This window comes from Sycon ciliatum, chromosome 7 (genome assembly GCF_964019385.1).
Source record: "Sycon ciliatum chromosome 7, ocSycCili1.1, whole genome shotgun sequence".
NCBI classification, from domain to species: Eukaryota; Metazoa; Porifera; class Calcarea; order Leucosolenida; family Sycettidae; genus Sycon; species Sycon ciliatum.
In genome coordinates, this window is record NC_088649.1 from 8,318,194 (window position 1) to 8,337,626 (window position 19,433).

General features: G+C 48.9%; 2 protein-coding genes across 2 annotated transcripts; one reads left to right on the plus strand and one right to left on the minus strand.

Annotated features, from left to right (window-relative positions):
- The first annotated feature begins 345 nt into the window (after positions 1 to 345).
- On the plus strand, positions 346 to 6,555 carry LOC135821584 (uncharacterized). The gene is made up of 3 exons (XM_065334582.1): positions 346 to 2,334; positions 5,976 to 6,321; positions 6,500 to 6,555. Exons 1-3 carry the CDS (start codon positions 346 to 348, stop codon positions 6,553 to 6,555), a joined length of 2,391 nt encoding a protein of 796 aa, XP_065190654.1.
- An 8,236-nt stretch (positions 6,556 to 14,791) lies between these two features.
- On the minus strand, positions 14,792 to 19,114 carry LOC135820891 (uncharacterized; the record flags this gene model as incomplete). Its single annotated transcript, XM_065333940.1, is given in 3 exon segments — positions 14,792 to 15,483; positions 16,443 to 16,563; positions 19,026 to 19,114. Coding segments are annotated over 3 exon segments (285 nt in total), but the record flags the coding sequence as incomplete, so codon positions are not given.
- Positions 19,115 to 19,433: the final 319 nt, after the last annotated feature.

Below are 19,433 nucleotides of genomic sequence, written 5' to 3' on the forward strand. Positions count from 1 at the left end.
GTTAATCCAGGGGATGGCTCACGCCTGGAATGGCATGAAGAAAAGAGAGATATTTAGATAGAGAATAGAATGAAAATGGAAACAGTGTAAATGAAAAGCCTACAATTCTGGCGACGGCAACGACAATGCCCACAGCAGCAGGGACGATGGCAGTGGCGACGACAGCAGCGGAAACGACTGTGGCAGGAGCGGCAGCAGCAGCCGCCGCAATAGCAGCAGCGACAGTTCTCCCAAACCCGGCGCTGAGTTAACTCGGACCCCTGGGCAGAAGTCACGACCCCACCAGCGTGGTTCTCCCGCTGAAGACCAAGCTGCAAAGCGCGTGGCTCCAGTCAGCAAACAGTGATGTCTGCTGCCAGCCATATACCCCTGCTAAACCCCAATGCTACTCCCTTCCAGCCTCGAAGGTCCCGGGGCTCCCAAAGAACAACCAACTGCAACAACCTCAAACTGTTCGTCACGAGCCTCAACATCGGGTTTTTGAATATCTGCAGCCTGCGCTACAAGCTGCATGCACTGGACAGCCTTGCCCACCAGCACAACTGGGACGTCGTTGGCGTTGCCGAGACCTGGCTGGATAGTACAATCTCGGATGGCGAAATTTGTATTCCCGGCTACAGTGTTGTTCGCTGTGACCGGCCCGATCGCCAGAGTGGGGGCACATGCCTCTATTACAAGACATCACTCCCAGTTACCTATCGTTCTGATCTGCACAATAGCCACCTGGAGGCTACCTGGATAGCTATTGGCGGAGGGCAACACCAGCACCTCGTTGGCTGCCTCTATCGCCCACCAAATGCAACTGCTGATTTCTGGGGCCACCTGGACACAGTCCTCCACAATGCTGCCACGATCACGCCATCAATGACACTGGTGGGTGACTTTAATATCAATCTGGCTCAATGCATGACCAGTCGTCCTCACCAGCGCTTCTGGGACCTTATCGGATCGTATGGGCTCCGCAACTATGTTCAGTCTGCCACACGAGTCACACCCCGATGTCCCGATGGAACGCTGCTTGATCTAGTGCTCTCCACCGTGGGTACTATAAGTCATTGTGAAGTTGTACCCTGCACGATCAGCGATCACTTCCTTGTGCATGCAAGTCTGTCTCTACCCTCCTCGCAACACCCACTGCAGCGGAAATCAGTGCGCCTCACCCGCAAGATCCGTGCCATTAACCTTGCAACATTTCGTGAAGATATTGCCTCGTGCAGCCTCCACTCCTTTCCCCCTGCTGCAACTGTAGACGAGATGTGGAATGGCTGGCATGCCAAGTTTATGTCGGTTCTCGAAAGTCACGCTCCCCTGCGTGAAGTCAGAATCTCCACCAGGAGGACTCCCCCGCCATGGTCCGACCGTGATCTATTCCAACTGAACATGCGCAAGAATAGACTTCACCGAAAGTGGCTACGAGATAAGACTAACGTGCATCTACATGAGGAGTACAAGCGAGCCCGTGCAGAAGCCTCAAATGCTTACCGGCGAAAACGCAATCAGCATTTCCAACAGCAGTGTCGTGATCACTCCTCCAACCTGCGGAAGATGTGGTCCGTGATCAACTCTGTCACTAGCCGTTCTCGTCAACATCATCAGCCAACGTGCGACATCACAGAAGTCTCGGATGCCTTCCACAGCATTGTACATGATCCGTCCCGTCCGGCGCAGCTCCAGATTCCCATTGGTCCACAGCCGCAAGGCTCAATGCTGACCTTCCAGTCAACTACCCCAGATGAGGTCAAGCACCTCCTGGAACGGATACATCCCTGCAAAGCCACAGGCAGTGATGGGATTCCTGGGTGTCTGCTACGTGCTTGCGCTGACCTGTTGGCTCCATCGCTTTCAGTGCTCTTCAGCTCATCGCTGAGGCATGGTGAAGTCCCTCTGGCTTTCAAACATGCTGTAATAAGCCCTCTCTTCAAAGCTGGCGATCCATCGGTAGCTGCAAATTATCGTCCTGTGTCGCTCCTGCCGATCGTATCCAAACTACTCGAAAAGATAGTCCAGAAGCAACTTGTTGCACATCTGGAGCGATCATGTGCCATACCACCGACTCAGTTTGCCTTCCGCCGTGAGCACTCCACAGAGGACGCCCTAGTTGTAGCAACAGATGCCATCTTAAAGGCCCGGGACGACAAGTTGACCACAGGCGTCTGCCTAATCGACATGTCAAAAGCCTTTGACAAGGTCAATCACAGCCAACTGGTCCGGGACCTATTCAATCTTGGCCTGGACAATGCCTCCCTTCGCCGGTTCTGCAGCTACTTAAGCGATCGAACCCAGCAAGTGCGCATTGGCCCCACCTACAGTGTTGCTGCTAAGTGCTCATCTGGTGTACCTCAGGGCTCGGTCCTAGGTCCGATCCTGTTTAGCATGTACACCCGTGATGTCCCTGCCATAGCCCATCCTGCTCCATCTCTGCAATTTGCCGATGACATTGCAGTGCACTGCCACAGAAAATCAGTGCTAGCCACATCAGCCTGCCTGTCAGGGGCCGTCACCAACGTCGCTGACTGGCTCAAGCATCGACATCTGCTACTAAATGACAAGAAGAGCCAGGTCCTGTCAATTGTACCACAACGCAATGCGGGTCAGCATGTCGCTGTCCGCTGCAACCAGACAGAGCTTCCCCTGAGCCCAACAGCAAGGTACCTCGGCGTGACACTTGACGCCGCTGTGAAGTGGGACCCCCATGTTGACGCGATGGCGAAGAAAGTTGTGCAGAAGATTGGAGCATTGTGGCGGTCCCGCAGATGTCTGAGCCTCAGTAGTCGCATCCAGTATGTGAGGTCAGTCATCATGCCTGACCTCCTATATGGGTCTAACGCCTTCTCTTCCTCCCTCAAGGTTTCGCAGCTTGATCGCCTTCAGGTCCTGCAGAACCGAGCGGCGAGAGCGGTATACGGTTTGCCGCCTCACACCTCGGCTCAGCCTCTGCTCGAACGGATGTCCCTGTACAGAGTTCGGGAGTGCTACGCCCAGAAGCGGCTCGTCCTGGTGTGGCGCTGTGTCAATGGGAAAGCCAGCAGTGTCCTCCAGGACCTATTCTCACCATCAGCTGGCAGCACCACCCGGCACCAGGTTTCCAGGGGCCTCACTGTCCCCTCGGCACAGTCAGAAGCCGGCAGATCTCGCCTGGCCTTTCAGGCAGCCTTGGCCTGGAACGCTCTCCCAAGGAGTGTAAGGGAGATCAAGGCTGCCCAGCAATTTAAGCTTGCCTCCATCCCCTACACCTTGCAATGAATGCTCTGTCTGACTTTTCCCGTCCACACACCACGTCATTTACTCTTCTCTGCGTGCTTGTGCGCTTATGAACTCTTTGTGTTCCCTCTGTTGACGCTTCAAAATCGCTCTATTGACACTGCAAAATCGCTCTGTTGACGCTACAAAATTGCTCTGCGTGCTTGTGCGCTTATGAACTCTTTGTGTTCCCTCTGTTGACGCTTCAAAATCGCTCTATTGACACTGCAAAATCGCTCTGTTGACGCTACAAAATTGCTTATCATCTCCCTCCCTCCCTCCCCCCCCTCTCTCTCTCTCTCTCTCTCTCTCTCTCTCTCGATCTCTCCCCGTAGCTCTCTCCCTTTTGAAATTCGCTTCCATAGAATTGGGCACCATTGCCCGTTTGGCCTTGCGAAGCAAAATAAAAATCAACAACAATTCTAACGTGTTGGAAACCATAAGCAAAACTGTAGTACCGTAAAGTACCGCCAGAGCGCCCCACCATCTCGTCCTTTCGTGGCCGCCTTGTGGAGGTGGATTTCTGTCTGTAGGTCATACGACACGGACCTTGTACAAACATTGCACATTTTGCAGTCAATCCGTGCCCAGTTTACCTTCGAGCTCCACATAAAAGCATACCAAGTGTGACCTTAGTACTGTAAATACACAAAATTTCGGCGCTGCAAAATTTCGGCACTTCACGATTTTTGACATTTCGGCGGCGATTTATTTTCGGCGTGGGGTAGAGGACATGGTATTGCGACAGATGCTGTGAAAAATTTCATCGGCGTTTTAAGTTAGGCGTTTTGGGTCGGTGCCGAATATAGCCGAAATTAAATAGCTGCCGAAAATTTGTATATTTACAGTACACGAAGGTTCTCACATCGTACAAACTTAGTAGCATTCTGCCATACCATTTTCTTCCCTTGGCTGTAAAATCAAGGTGGGGCGCTCTCGCGAGACGGGGCGCTCTGGCGGTACTTTACGGTACTAGTATTAGTTTAGACAGGAGGGTGGCCTTCAGCTACTGCCAGAGGCGCACTCTGCTCCCCCACCGATCGACAGCAAATCCCTTGTTTGCTCCACGGATGCCGTACTTCATCGCCAGCACAGTGCTATCCCCTGTTGAGGTCGACTAGCATACTCATTTTCTAATGTTCGCGGAGAAGGCGGTGAGCCGGAACGCAGAACCTTTTTTTTCATTTCACGGACAAGGCGGAGAGCCTATCCCCAAAAAGTTGGCAAAAACCTAAAAAAACTTCACCGCGAGTACATGTATACCGTAGAGTCCCCTGCAAACGCCCACCCTATTTCTGCATGATCTGCTGGCCTGTACACACTACAAAATGTAATAGGCCATTCACACGACGGGCAAACTTACTTTTATCGTACCGTTTCCTAGGATATTTACTCGGATACGATATACTTGGACACACGCGTGCAACTGATTTTTTATCTTGGCCGAGGCCCTTTTGCTCGCGATTATCTTTGCACGCCAGGAAAAGTGTCGGTTGTTGAAAGTGCGTACTGCAAATGCAGTGCTTCAACAAGGGAAAATTCAAAATTGAACATTTCCCGGCATTTTCAGGTCACAATGGATACATTGACGGTTGCAAAGTTTGCCCAACACCGTGTGAACTGGATCACGGTTTGCCAGTGTTATCTTGGTCAGACGCGTGCAAATGTTTACACGTCGTGTAAAGTAAAAGTAAATTATCGTGTCCGTTCCCGAAGGGAACTCACGACGGCCGCTAACACCCGGTAAACCCTAGCGGCAGATGCAGCGCCTAACGGTGGGGGTGAGGGGATAAGTCTCACAACCACTGGCACAAGTGCCATGAAAGACCCCATTAGCCGCGTGTGAATGGCCTATAAGGCCTATAAGGCCATTCACACGACGGGCAAACTTACTTTTATCGCACCGTTTCCTAGGATATTTACTCGGATACGATAAACTTGGACACACGCGTGCAACTGATTTTTATCTTGGCCGAGACCCTAGACACGGCTACTCCGCAAGAGTGAGGGTGCGTTTGGTTGGTACGAACTAGAACAGGATTCACCAGAACAGCGCGTTTGGTTGGGACTGCACCTGTTCTGGGTCGGCCAGAACATGTTCTGCTTGCTCCGGCCTCGAGGCCGCAGCCGGAGCAGACCAAGAAGTTTCACTTTTTCACAGTGAAACCTGGCGGGAACATCGATTTTGTTCCCAAATGATCACGTCCATACGCTTTTGGGTTGGACTCGTCGTACCGTACTAAGTGACCATGGTGACCCATACACATTTTGAAGAATGCACCAAGTTTGGCACATTTTCCCCCAAAAATGTGCTCTGTTTCTGGAGTCTCATAGCGCTCAGGAAGATTCTATCATTGATTGTGCTGCGGAGGATCAACAAGGACGTCAACAACTTCGTTGCACACACACAGAGTGGTTTCCGCCCCAGCAGAAGCACCACAGATGTTGTGTGGTCATACCGATGGTTGGCGGCTCGATGCCAACGCTATCGCTGTGCGCTGGATATCCTAGGCATTGATATGTCAAAAGCGTTTGACTGTATAAGCAGGCCACGGCTCATCTCGGTGCTGGGATCGTTCTTGCAGCCGGATGAAATCCGAATGATCAGTTACCTCCTCCAGGACACCGTACTGCGGGTTGTACTCCCATCCGCTAAGGGCCCGTCATTCCCCACTCTCCGCGGCACACCCCAAGGTGACTCGTTGTCTCCTGTTCCTTTCATTGTGTACCTTGAGGGTGCGCTGCGTGATGTTCGGCCTCTTCTTCTACCACGTCCCCTTGCCGATATCTCCCTGGGGTTACCAACTGAAACTGCCTACGCCGACGATGTGGATTTCGTGACTACTGATGGTGAGAGGCTGAGGACCCTCCTTCCAACCATATCCAAGCTCCTCGAATGGGATTTGAAAGTGAATGAGACCAAAACAGAGCACACGCACATCGAACGGCACACTGATCGCATCGAGGAGGAGTGGCGAACCACCAAGAAACTCGGGTCCCTATTAGGTGATGCCGAGGATATGCTACGGCGACAGCAACTGGCAACTGTTGCCTTTGGTAAACTCTGGACGCTGTGGATCCGTAGGTCGCTAGTTTCGGAGGATCTCCGCATCCGACTCTATAATGCCTTTGTACTCCCTGTACTCTGCTACAATTGGGCAACATGGGCACCAACGAAACAGCAGCTGAACCGTATTGAGGCCTTCCACCGAAAACAGCTGCGGGCGCTAATCGGCATTGTGTTCCCGAATCGGATTAGGAACGAGAGGCTCTATGAGCGTACCGGCGCGGTTCCTCTCAGCATTATCATCTTGAGAGCTAGGTGGAGGCTCTTTGGGCACGTCCTCCGGCTCCCGGCTGACTCCCCACCATCACTGGCCATGGGAGCGTACTTCGCAGAGCCTCGTCCAGCGGGCTGGAGGGGACGACCAAGACACACACTACCAACGCTACTACAAGATGATGCCAAGCGGATTGGACTTTCCTTGTCAAGCAAAGTCGATCTGGAGGCGTTCCGTGCCCTTGCTGCTGACCGAAGCGGTTGGGTGGGCATCTGTGCCCGAGTGGTGTCGGCACCCTAGTTTTTGTCTTCTTTTCGCATATTTCTTCTTTTTCTGAAACTGTTATGGTCTTTTGTATCTATTCGAAGTGGCTTATGCGAACATTTTTGGCTGGTTTGCATGATTTGCATGCCCATTAATGCAGCTGCAGGCCATGCTGATGTCTACGCGAACAAGCACAGTCATAATAATAATAATTCTGGAGTACCGTTTGGTTGGCATGAGGCTGCTCCATGTGCACCAGCTGTTCGATCCTGTTCTAGATCGTACCAACCAAACGCACCCCTAATCAAGATTAGCTTGAGTGTTGCATGGGTAGCTTTTGAAAGTTAGCATCAATTTTTACCGTTCACGCTATTTTCGACAGTCGGCGTGTATAGAGGGTCCGATTTTTTTACGAAAAATAATGCCTTTCGGAGTGGAAAAATGGGACCCGATCATGCACAATCGAGTAAGCAGTTTGACCATGACTTCGCAGCGCGTGCTCGAGTCGAGAAGATTTTAGGAAGAAGCTCAGCCACTTGCGGATTTGTTTTGACATCGGCGGTTTTTGGATAGCTTGGTTCTCCTGCCGACGTGTCGCGGAGATGAAGACGCGGGAGAGTAATCTGTCAGTCACCCACGACGCGGCCTCGCATTCTGCGTACTGGACGATTCAAGAAGCCGAGGAGGGCCGGGGACGCTTCGCAACCTCAAACGATCGATCGAGTTCCTGAAAAACGGAAAGGGCGATCTCCACCACCAACGCCCCTGGATTCGACTCCCGCCAAGAGGTCGTTCAGTGCCCCTCTTCACGGTCGACGAATCGTTCATCTCAGGTATCTGGCTGTGGGATTGTCTGCGTGCCAGAATCCTGGATGTGGCAAACCTCTGGCGCTGATTGATTGCGTTGAAGAGAAGAGGTACGGCCTGGGCAGCGTACTTGTCATTCCGTGTCAGCAGTGTGGGGTGGAGAATTATATTTTATGCTCAACACCCTGGCCTCCGTGCTTCTAAGAGCAACACCAAACCTGCTTTGGGTAAGTGTGTTTTTCAATCTCATAAGATTTTATTCATGATATTTGCTAGTCATTTCCACCCTATGGCTATGGAAATGTATGAGCACACTGTATGCGCGGCGCGCACGAGCGTGTGTGTGTTTGCATAGACCTGCATGTTTGTGCATGTGTGCACCATATGCATGTATGAACATGCACATGCATATGTGCTCATGTGCACATGCCCTCGCACACATACTATACACACGTGCATGACCGCTCCCAGGGCATGTTGGTGTGACATGTGTATGCAGGCATCTCCACTCATGCACATGAGTGTGCACATGCATGTGGGTGGGTACGTACACGTGCGTGAATGTATGTGTGTGTACGCGCGCGTGTGTTCTATTGCGTGTGAGAGCATGCGCGTGTGTGTGTGTGTGTGTGTGTGTGTGTGTGTGTGTGTGTGTGTGCGTGTGTGTGCGTGTGTGTGTGTATGTGTGCACGCATGTGTGTGTCGATGGTGTGCATGTTTGTGCTGGGTGAACACTCTGATCCCTAAACCGCGATACCGGAGCTCCCAAGCTACAGCCTCACAAGTTATAGTTCATCGTTCGGAATGAGTTCGCTGCTCATGATGCTGTTGCGGATGTTGGGGCCCTAGCTGAAATTGTCGAAGCTCGCCCTGATGCCAGTATCCTGTAGCACTCTGTCACTTTTGCATCAGCATGTTCAGCGATGGAGTTTGCAGAACATCAGCAAAAGCGGCTGGCCACCCTTGAACCGTTGGTCCAAGCAACGTCCTTCTCTAAGTTAATCAGTTGCAGTGCGGGCAGCTGCTAGTGGGTTGGTGATGAAGCACTTTGTCTTGTCCTACAAACGAAGTGGTGAGCCAGCCATTTCCAGACTGATGAAGGAGCAAGTCGGAGGTAAGAAGCGGGTGACAGCCTCAAGGAAGATTATATTAGCGGTGGCTGAACACCTAGCCAAGAACCAGCAGCAACCCAACTGTAAGTAACGCCCTGTTGCACAGTGCTTCACTTGTTTGTGCGCACCATAAAATACCATCATTTTTGCCAGTGTGGGGACACGTTCTAGCTCGCATAGTTGAAGAACAAGAGGACTCAATGTTGTCTGATTCGTTCCAACATGTCAGCTTTCATTGTAGTTTGATATGGGGCCGTGCTAAGCGCTATCACAGCTACATGTTCATGTATCAAAACCAAGTACCAACAGGAGAGTAATCATGGAGAAAAGTACCTATCGATAATGCGTGCACCCAGGGTTTTCCGGCAAATTCACTAGTTCAGCTATTCCATCCTTGTATTGCTCTGAACGCCGAGGGCTCTAGCGAGTTTATGCAACACCTAACAGCCAAAAATCCAATAAGTTATGACCAAAGCAGCAGCAGAGAAGTACAAGCAATATAGATACGTGAATTTACCAATTATTTTAGGCAAATTTTGGCAGTTTTTTGGATTTTTCTCCAGAATATTCACGGTGACCCCTATTTTCGCCGCGGTAAACCTGTTCCAACCCACTTATAGAACGTATTTCAAAGTTTCATTTTTGCGTCTTTTTGTTCTTCTCCAGGAAATGACGACCTGGATCCCATCGTCAACCAAAGTGTACATTTTTCGGTGTTGATATCATCTTAGTCAATAGGGCTTGAAAGTGCTACGTCACTCCATAGCAATGGCATAGCAACAATTTGAAAAATTCGAAAACTGGATCCACCTGGATCCAGTTTTTGTATGGATCCAAGCACATTTCAAGCGGTCTCACTCACAGCAAGGTGATGTTGCCAGTGAAACTGACTGATTTGGCTAGTGGGGGCGGGGTGACAACTGGTGGCGAAGTAAAAGTTACACCTGCATACGACATGAGTGGGTTGCTATGCACCCACATACTTAGGCAATAGCAAAGTCACACCTTAGTGGATCCAAAATAGAAATCTGATGTCAATTTACTACTCCCAGGCCGTTTTTGACGTCATCACTTTCAAGCCCTATACCTCGAACAGTCTGTGTAATTTTATGTCATATTTTCTGTCCTATCTGGTGTTATGAACGATTTCTCATCAATTTTCGGATTTTGCGATATTGTGTGTTATCAAGGAAAATTGTGTGTTTTGGCAAGAGCCGCAAGACCTATTCAGGCAATTGAAAAACTGATGTTACTAAGCGAAAATATAAGGCTGTACCTATTCAAACCTGATGTCAGATTGGGCTGATGTTGAAATTAAAATTTTGGGCCTAACTGTCCCCAACCCCCTTATGTTAGCAGTTCGGCTTCTGAGTCCTGACTCCTTACGCAACGATCGACTTGGGACGTAACCATGGTAACCCTAGTTGGAGTCTTACCGTTTCGTTCTCCCGCTAAACAGAGCTTTCTATCGTCGAAACGGTACCAAAACGACGGCTTTTGGGTGTTGGGTACGAGTACCGTTGGATCTAGCCTTAACGGTAAAATGCCATGTCTAAACACACACAAACACGGTACAGGCCGACCATCGAAAATAGCGCGAGCGGTAAAATGCTAACCATGTCTATATTATAGACATGGTTAGCATTTCACCGTTCACGCAACGGTCATCGCCCAACACCCAAAATACCGTCGGTGTGGTATCGTTTTGACGATAGAAAGCTCTGTTTGGAGGGAGAACGGAACGGTAAGATTCCGACTAGGGTTACCAGTCGGGGAGATGTCCTATCTAGGACATCGCACTCTGAATGAGTCTGATTGGTTACCTGTCCCAGAGTTGTCATGGAAGCGTCGGTCGCGCACACGCGATGAAAAGAAGTGCTGCGTGAGCATTTCTGAATGTATGTGGAGGATGCACGATCGTAATGGCGATGGATTTCTTTCCGAATTGGTCAAGTTTGAAGGGATAGGCGGAGAATATCAGACATCGGCGGGGATTGAGGTAGTGTATATTCGATTCGCCATCGAACACCCGACCGAATGGCCGTTTTCGTTTGGGGATTTCATGTGGGGTTTCTCGTAGCCACGCGGCGCTTCTTCGGAAACGATTGGTTCTAATTATTTGAATGTTTTGCTTTTGCCTTTGGAATGTTTCTTCACGCCCCGTGCGTTCATTTCGCCCCAAACCTGGCCATGCAGAGGAGGAAGACGAGGCAGCAGGCGCTAGGCGCGTAAATCACTACCTGGAAGATATTATTTGGCCAAAGCTTGCTGTTGGCGTTTTTGATTTCTTGGATACGACAGCTCTTGGCTAAAACTGGACCTTGGACGGTCTTTCTTGGATATCAACCCAGGACGTGGTGGTCATGGACGTATCGCCATCGCTTTCAGCCAGATCCTTCTGCTGCCTGAAACCAATGGCGAAAGTAAAAACTTTATCGCAGCAGCAGCTACTGCTCTGCTGAAAGTGCGAACACAAATTGCTTCGCCAATCCTCTTGTGCACTTGCAATTTTCAATGCGACCAAAACGATTCGCTTGCCAGTTCCTTTGTCCAGGCGTCGTACTCCACAACGAGGAAAATAAAATTCGTGAAGGCAAGAGGCAAGATACGAATCTCGACTCGCTTGAGGCAAGCCGCCAGGAGAACGACAACTACTTGTTGCTTTTGAGACGAAAGGCCTTCGTTGCGCTTGTTTTGAGTGCGACATGTTCATCTTCCTCGGCCGCGACACAAAGTTTTGAGTCACGTGTCACGATTACCATGGGAACAGCATAGTATGTATGCTGGGGCATGCTGGGTTCCGTGATGTCCTATCTAGGACATCTCCAGGACTGGTTACGTCACAACTCGATCGTTGTGTCAAAAACCGAAATGCTTATACATGTACAGTAACCATGGTAACCATGTCTGGAAAACACACCGCCAACAGTAGATCTACAAGACTACAGCCTGTACAGCACGAGGGTCGAAGTAACTAGTGAACGGTACCATTGGCATTGTATAGTGTCGTGTGAACGCGATTCATGATTGCTTTCAGTGAGTTTTACTGCCTCGCCGTGCAACCGTTCTCGCATGTTTTTTATCGCCGTGTGACTGTGAGCGCAACCTTACAAAGACTAGTCTAGCAGTGACTGGTAGTACAGTAGCTAGCTGCGTGTTTATACTACAACTTAGTACAAGCCTACATGTCATGTAGCCTGACGAGAGAATTCTGTGTAAAATGTTTTGGATCGATTGTATCTGATTTGCAATTTTCTCCTTATTTCTAGTAGCTCTTCCGTTTCCTCTCCCTTTTCAAACTGAAGTGGCATTGAGAACGACCGTGGATTATGAATACAACGTCGGCGGTGCGTATAAAGATGGAAGAGGACGATAACGAGAACATGGAGTTTCTTACAACACCAGAGCCAAAACATGCCGCTGGAGATCCTCCCTACGATATTAAATTTTCTTATCGATCCTGCAGAGTTGATGCCACAGCACCACATACTCCTATGGCGCTGAAGGTTGCTCTGACATCTCTGCTAGGAACTTTACGGGATAAGGAGCAGGCAGCAGCGATCGCTGCAGTAGGTTACGACGAGGACAGATCCATGGAACTGGCGGCGATTTCAGATGTTGAGTCATGTGAAGAAGCACACGCCACTCCTAAGTTGCCATCCGCTACATCAAACTTGCACCGTGCTGACGACGGTAACCGGCCGAAATCGGGTAACAGCCCGAACAATCTGACCCTACAAAAAAATCGTACCACTACTAGACACTTGGCTTCAATACGTCCAATCCATCACAACGCTTTCAAGTGTCGAACTAATACTTGCACGAAGACTTTTCAGAGCCAATACGCCTTGACGGCTCACGTGAGGAGCGTGCACCTGACCAAGTCACCGGTCGGTAAAAACTCACAGCCAACCTTGAGCAGTGGATTTAACTGCCCTATATGTGGGAAGGTGTTCAAGTCCTGGGCGTTGAGAGCTGCGCACCAGGCTGCAAGACATCCCAAAGCAGACACAATCGCGTGTCCAGTTGATGATTGCGGAAAGGTCTTTCAGGAAATTGGTAGCTTCTACCGCCACAAACGCAGCCACCCGGAGCTAATGGCTGAAGCAGTTACTTGTAGCCACTGCAGTAAAGTATGTGTTTCAGCTCACGGTCTTGGAGTACACACGGGAAAGTACCACCCGATGCTAGAGAGATGACATGATCAGACTGACTGGCTAACGGCTCTGTGGAACTTCCCTGCTGATGGTTGCGGATAATTTGCTACTGCAGCATGGCACCATAAGGCTGAGAATGTTCCACACTCTAGCTGCAGGCTTCATACTCACACGTGTGTTGTCATGACTGCCTAGGATGTGGTCATGGCTGCCAGGGCGTTGTCATGACTTCCGGGGCGTTGTCATGACTGCCTAGGGTGTTGTCATGACTGCCTAGGGTGTTGTCATGACTGCCTAGGGTGTTGTCATGACTGCCTAGGGTGTTGTCATGACTGCCTAGGGTGTTGTCATTACTGCCAGGTGTATGGCTATTGTTACCGTCAGGTGGAGTGGTGCAAAGGCATTCTGGACGACATGCTTTTCACATCATTACACACACACACACACACACACACACACACACACACACACACATCAGGATCTCTTCATTTTATTTTATCTTTTTACTTTTTCCCACCTCACTTTTGTGCTAGCTACACTTCGCACTATCCTCTGGATGTACATGTAGATGTGTTTTTTTGTTTTTTGTTTTTTAAAAGACCACTTAAATGCCAAACATTTTGTTTCCCCGCCTAGTTTCTAGTGTTCAGATGGATTTGTATGGTGAGTTTCTCATGAAAATAGATTTGTATTATGGATTCACCATAATTATGATTTCTTTTTCTGCTCATTCTTACAATGTTCCCTGCGTAAATATTTATCCTATTACAACTATTGTCTCCGCATCACCTGTACACATGCAGCAGTGCTGGAGCTCTGCGGCTGCAATGCATGCGTGGGAGCTTGTAGTGTATGTGAGTATCTGTGCTGTGCGTGTGAGTCACAGTCATTGGCTTCACTGCCAAGTTTCAATGGCGCGCATGAGCAGTGCTGAAACCGAGACCCGTAGTCGGTTTAGCTGCTCTTCCCCCGCCTCCACTGCTTCGGCTGCCATCGCTTTGTGCATCCCTGTGCGTTTTTGGCGGTGTTTGCACCATGATGGTTTGTGGTTATCTGGTAAAAAAAATTAATGATGTACACAATAAAGGTTGAGACAGAGCTTTTGCGTTAAATAGAATTTTTCAAAGTACATTAATTTGTCGTCCCCGTTCGAACCAAGGGAACTCTCGATTGCCGCTTGCAGTTAGCTCTGCATGTGTATGAATTAGGGCTCAAACGATTAGTCCGATTAACCGGTTGCAGACCGGTTACGAAGAATTAACGGTGAACCGATAAAGATAACGGTTACGCAGTAACTTTTCAGTCAATTTTTCAAGTATCAGGTCGTTGCAAAGTGTGCACTTTCGCGGGCTGTCGCACACGTACGCAATTTCTGGGCTGTCAATTCGGTCATATCTGGTCTCTTCGTGTGAGAGTATGTATGAATGAGCATGCAAGAGAATATACAAGTGTGCGTTGTACTGCAAGGGTACATTTTTTGAATGAGTATAGTCAAATATACGGTTAAAAAAGAGTCCGCAGGATTGCCGTGGCTTATAGGTTATAACCGGTTAACCGACCGTTAGCTTAGCAGTTAACCGTCAGGGGTAAAACCGTGACCGTTTGAGCCCTAGTATGAATACAGCTGGAAAACTGGCCCCAGGCCAGACTTGAACCAGGTACATGTACATGTACATCTAGCTGGCTTCACAATAATGGCCTTCGACTAGTCCGCCTTAATTGACAAAGTAGCTACTCAAGTACATGTTTGCTATCTAGATTGACTGATAAAGACACGCTCACAACAGCGACCACAACTTCGAGGAATCTCCCCCCCCCCCCCCCCGGCCAAAATACGGCCTTCACATTAATCATCTCCCCCCCCCCCCTACCCCCCCCCCCCCCTCACTTTCAATCTTAAATCTCCATAGGCATGGAAGGAAGCGCAGAGTCCACAGCGAAACGGATTGACGGAAAACATCAAAATGCATGAGCGTAGAAAATTGTCCTGGAAGCGGACACAGCTTGCTGGAAATAATGAACAACAGGCATGTGAGCAAGAACGATGTATTTGGTGTTGCCGTAAAATATATTTACATCCTTCAAGAAGAAAGAGGCACAGGGGCTAACTTATTATCACAAAGGGATTGCTGCTGGTCCTGGTTCGAATGACATTGATTTCTTTAGTGCACTTGGTTCCCTGAGCCATGCAATGCAGCACAGCAGACCAGAGATTGCGAGAAGTGGCGTATTGGATAACGTGAATGTGACCCACAGCGGCAGGAGTGTGCACATGCAAAGACAGCCGCTCAATGCTGGGTATGGTACACATCAGGGGGTGAAAGCTTGCAAGAAGGGGTGCCGACGTGAAGCGCATACAACTGAATTCTCTCAGCATCATTTAAAAAAAACACTGTGTCATAATACCATGTGGTGGCATGACATATAAAACTTCTAACCATAATTGTGATTATAATGTCATCACATTAAATAACTATGATGACATTTGAAATGTTTCAAAACAAATGTTGTAAATGTCCATATCGAGGCACCAGCATAGGGCCTACTCTAGGACTTGCCTATCGAGTCATAGCCAGGTAAGCTGGCTCCGCCAGAGCGGGGCACAATAAGGAAAAAGCCGTCCTGAGGGCACAGCATAGAGAAAACACACAACACTTAAAGTGATGCGAAACAGGTCTACTCTTAGCCAGTCACTCTGCAATCATGGAACTCATTTCATCAAATGGTGTACGTTTCGGCAAAATTTAACGCCTTTATTAAAATCCAGATATTTGGTAATGTGCTGTAACTCAGCAGAGAGAAACACGGTTCATGGTACTATAAATATACTGCCGGTAACCATGACGCCGACAGGCTACTTGTGGATTTGAACCCACACTCATCATATCCGTGTTGAGCACAAAACAGTTCAGTAGTGCACTACCGGCAGCTGGTTCAGTGTTCACCACTGCCCCATCCGCAGTCGATACACACACGTATACGCGCGCGTACAAGCACCCCCCCCCCCCCCCCCCACACACACACACTCGCGCGAGCGTGGGCTCGCTAGGCATTTTCCAAATCGGCCGTCCGAAAAATTTGCCGCGGAAAACAGTCGTTTTGATGAAATCACCGATCTTTTCACCGAATACGCAATTTTCACAATGAATTCGCCGAAATTCGATGTTTCAGGGCCTCGACAGTATGCAAATACAATTTCTGTAGCCATTTTCTGCGCAAGGCGACTGCGACTTCAGGCATTTCCGAAACCGTCCCGCAGGAAAAGACGCCGAAATCAATGGCTGTCAAGAAATCGCCGATAATTGCACCGAATTTACCAATTTCGCGCTGAATTCGCCGAAAATGGATTTCCTAGTGCCTCTACAGCGTGCGTGTAAACGTACATCTACACTGCGAGAGATGATTTCAAGTACGGGTTTGAGCCGAATTCTGACTTTGGGGCTCATCATATGGCCGAATTTGGACATTTTCTTAGCCGATCGAAAAGCCGATTAGGCGAAAGAATCGGGCCGATTTGTGAAATGCCTAGCGCTCGCATGCATCGCACACACACATACACGGCCACACTGAGAGCCTCTTACCTTGACTAATCCCGGTAGTGATGTCCATAAGCCAGAGTTCGGCAGCATGTTGTCTCCCTTTAGTACAAATTTCTGCACCACAATACCCACTACAAAATACAGGGCAACGGCTGGCAAGACTCTAAGAAAAGAAAGAAAGTGACAAGAGACAAACTCAAAGTGTTTTACGGAGCATGAAATGGGATACATTCTGCCACCATCACCACACATCAACAAAGTTTTCCAAGCTTGATGAAGGTTCCAAACTTTTGGCTTCGTTGTCGTGTGGTGATGGAGGCTGAATTTATACTACTTTTTATTGCTGTCTTGAAATTGTTGCATCCACGTAGTTTTTATCAAAGTGTTTTCTGGAGCATTGCGTGTCTCATTCAGATTGTAGCACACAAGCATCTCCCACAGGCATGGCCCCTAATCCCAAACGGGCACCCCACCTACATGTAGGTTTCGTCACCTGCATGTAGAGTAAAACCTGTAACTAAAGACCACCATGACTAGCGACCAGCCTGGTACTACAGTAAAACCTGTAACTAAAGACCACCATGACTAGCGACCAGCCTGGTACTACAGTAAAACCTGTAACTAAAGACCACCGTGACTAGCGACCAGCCTGGTACTACAGTAAAACCTGTAACTAAAGACCACCGTGACTAGCGACCAGCCTGGTACTACAGTAAAACCTGTAACTAAAGATCACCGTGACTAGCGACCAGCCTGGTACTACAGTAAAACCTGTAACTAAAGACCACCGTGACTAGCGACCAGCCTGGTACTACAGTAAAACCTGTAACTAAAGACCACCGTGACTAGCGACCAGCCTGGTACTACAGTAAAACCTGTATCTAAAGATCACCGTGACTAGCGACCAGCCTGGTACTACAGTAAAACCTGTAACTAAAGACCACCGTGACTAGCGACCAGCCTGGTACTACAGCAAAACCTGTAACTAAAGACCACCGTGACTAGCTACCAGCCTGGTACTACAGTAAAACCTGTAACTAAAGACCACAGTGACTAGCGACCAGCCTGGTACTACAGTAAAACCTGTAACTAAAGACCACCGTGACTAGCGACCAGCCTGGTACTACAGTAAAACCTGTAACTAAAGACCACCGTGACTAGCGACCAGCCTGGTACTACAGTAAAACCTGTAACTAAAGATCACCGTGACTAGCGACCAGCCTGGTACTACAGTAAAACCTGTAACTAAAGACCACCGTGACTAGCGACCAGCCTGGTACTACAGTAAAACCTGTAACTAAAGACCACCGTGACTAGCGACCAGCCTGGTACTACAGTAAAACCTGTATCTAAAGATCACCGTGACTAGCGACCAGCCTGGTACTACAGTAAAACCTGTAACTAAAGACCACCGTGACTAGCGACCAGCCTGGTACTACAGCAAAACCTGTAACTAAAGACCACCGTGACTAGCTACCAGCCTGGTACTACAGTAAAACCTGTAACTAAAGACCACAGTGACTAGCGACCAGCCTGGTACTACAGTAAAACCTGTAACTAAAGACCACCGTGACTAGCGACCAGCCTGGTACTACAGTAAAACCTGTAACTAAAGACCACCGTGACTAGCGACCAGCCTGGTACTACAGTAAAACCTGTAACTAAAGACCACCGTGACTAGCGACCAGCCTGGTACGACAGTAAAACCTGTAACTAAAGACCACCGTGACAAGCGACCAGCCTGGTACTACAGTAAAACCTGTAACTAAAGACCACCGTGACTAGCGACCAGCCTGGTACTACAGTAAAACCTGTAAATAAAGACCACCGTGACTAGCGACCAGCCTGCTACCACAGACCACTTTGCCAGGCACGCACCGTCTCACATTCATACAGTATGGTTGTGTGGTGCAAACCTCTTAACTAAGGACCACCTGCCACTAAAGACCGCTTTGTCTGGCCCCAAGGGGTGGTCGTTAGTCACGGGTGGTACTGCAGTTGGATAATCCACATGGAGACAACAAGTTCATTGAAGCTGGGCAGAGTGTAAAGGGTGCAGAGATCACCACTCACAACAACCCTGGAGGTAGTTTATAGAACAAGTTGATTTGGGAACTGCAATTAGGTCGTGTCTTAGTTAATCCAGAAATGTAAATCCAAATATTGTTTGCAGTTACCCACACGCCACCAGTGTTAATTTCCCGCGCCACAGTCGTAAACATTGATACAATCTTTCAATTTTCACGAGAGTCACTCAGTGTGGCTTTGGAACACCTGTAGGTATGCCCCCAGGATTTATTATCAAGCCGCAGATGTAGCTCCTTCAACGATTGAAAGGGAATAGACCAGACCCACAAGAGATTGGTCAAGGGAAAAACATTCAATTCACCGAATTCACATCGTCATGGTGTGTCGTCACGACGAGTTAACCGGCTTCAGCAGGTTTCAAACGCCTAATCCATGTTCAACACGTTTTTCTTCTTTTCTCTTTATGGTCACCACCCATCCGCCCTTTTTTCTCTAAACATTTATTTTATATTTATTTTTGGATCCGTTGGCCTCTATGTATTTTGTGAAGCTGAACTAATGAGCTTCCGATCTCAAAAAAGGCAATATAAAACTTACATGATCAGCATGTAGGACCCCGCGCTCAGACCACCGGGTGCGCTGTCTGGAATCTCACCGCAAAACGTTTTCCATTGGAAGTTAAACCGCTGCAATTAACACGAGCGAGGTACACCAACAGCATAATATTCCTTTTCGTTAGCTCAAGTCAATAAAAGGACTAAAACAACAACGAAGACAATGACGACGGAGGCGGCGACAACAACAACAGCCATGCCGACAACAATGAAGCCAAGACTGGATATTCTATGTTTATCGCTCAAAGCTACAGACAGCCATTCACACCCTGGGCACCTTAAATTGAGAGCCCCTTTTGCTGTTGATTTGACTTGTCGAGCTCCTTTGTTGTCGATGGCGAGGAGATAAGATAACATCTGATAGAACTAACTCCACCTAGCCTCCAACTTT

Bases quoted from the DNA above. Each gene is read 5' to 3' on its own strand.
- LOC135821584 (XM_065334582.1), top strand. From the start codon at position 346: ATGTCTGCTGCCAGCCATATACCCCTGCTAAACCCCAATGCTACTCCC. The intron at 2,335-5,975 runs GTACCTCAGGGC...GTGTACCTTGAG, and splicing joins CTGCTAAGTGCTCATCTGGT to GGTGCGCTGCGTGATGTTCG. The intron at 6,322-6,499 runs GTAGGTCGCTAG...GAATCGGATTAG, and splicing joins ACTCTGGACGCTGTGGATCC to GAACGAGAGGCTCTATGAGC.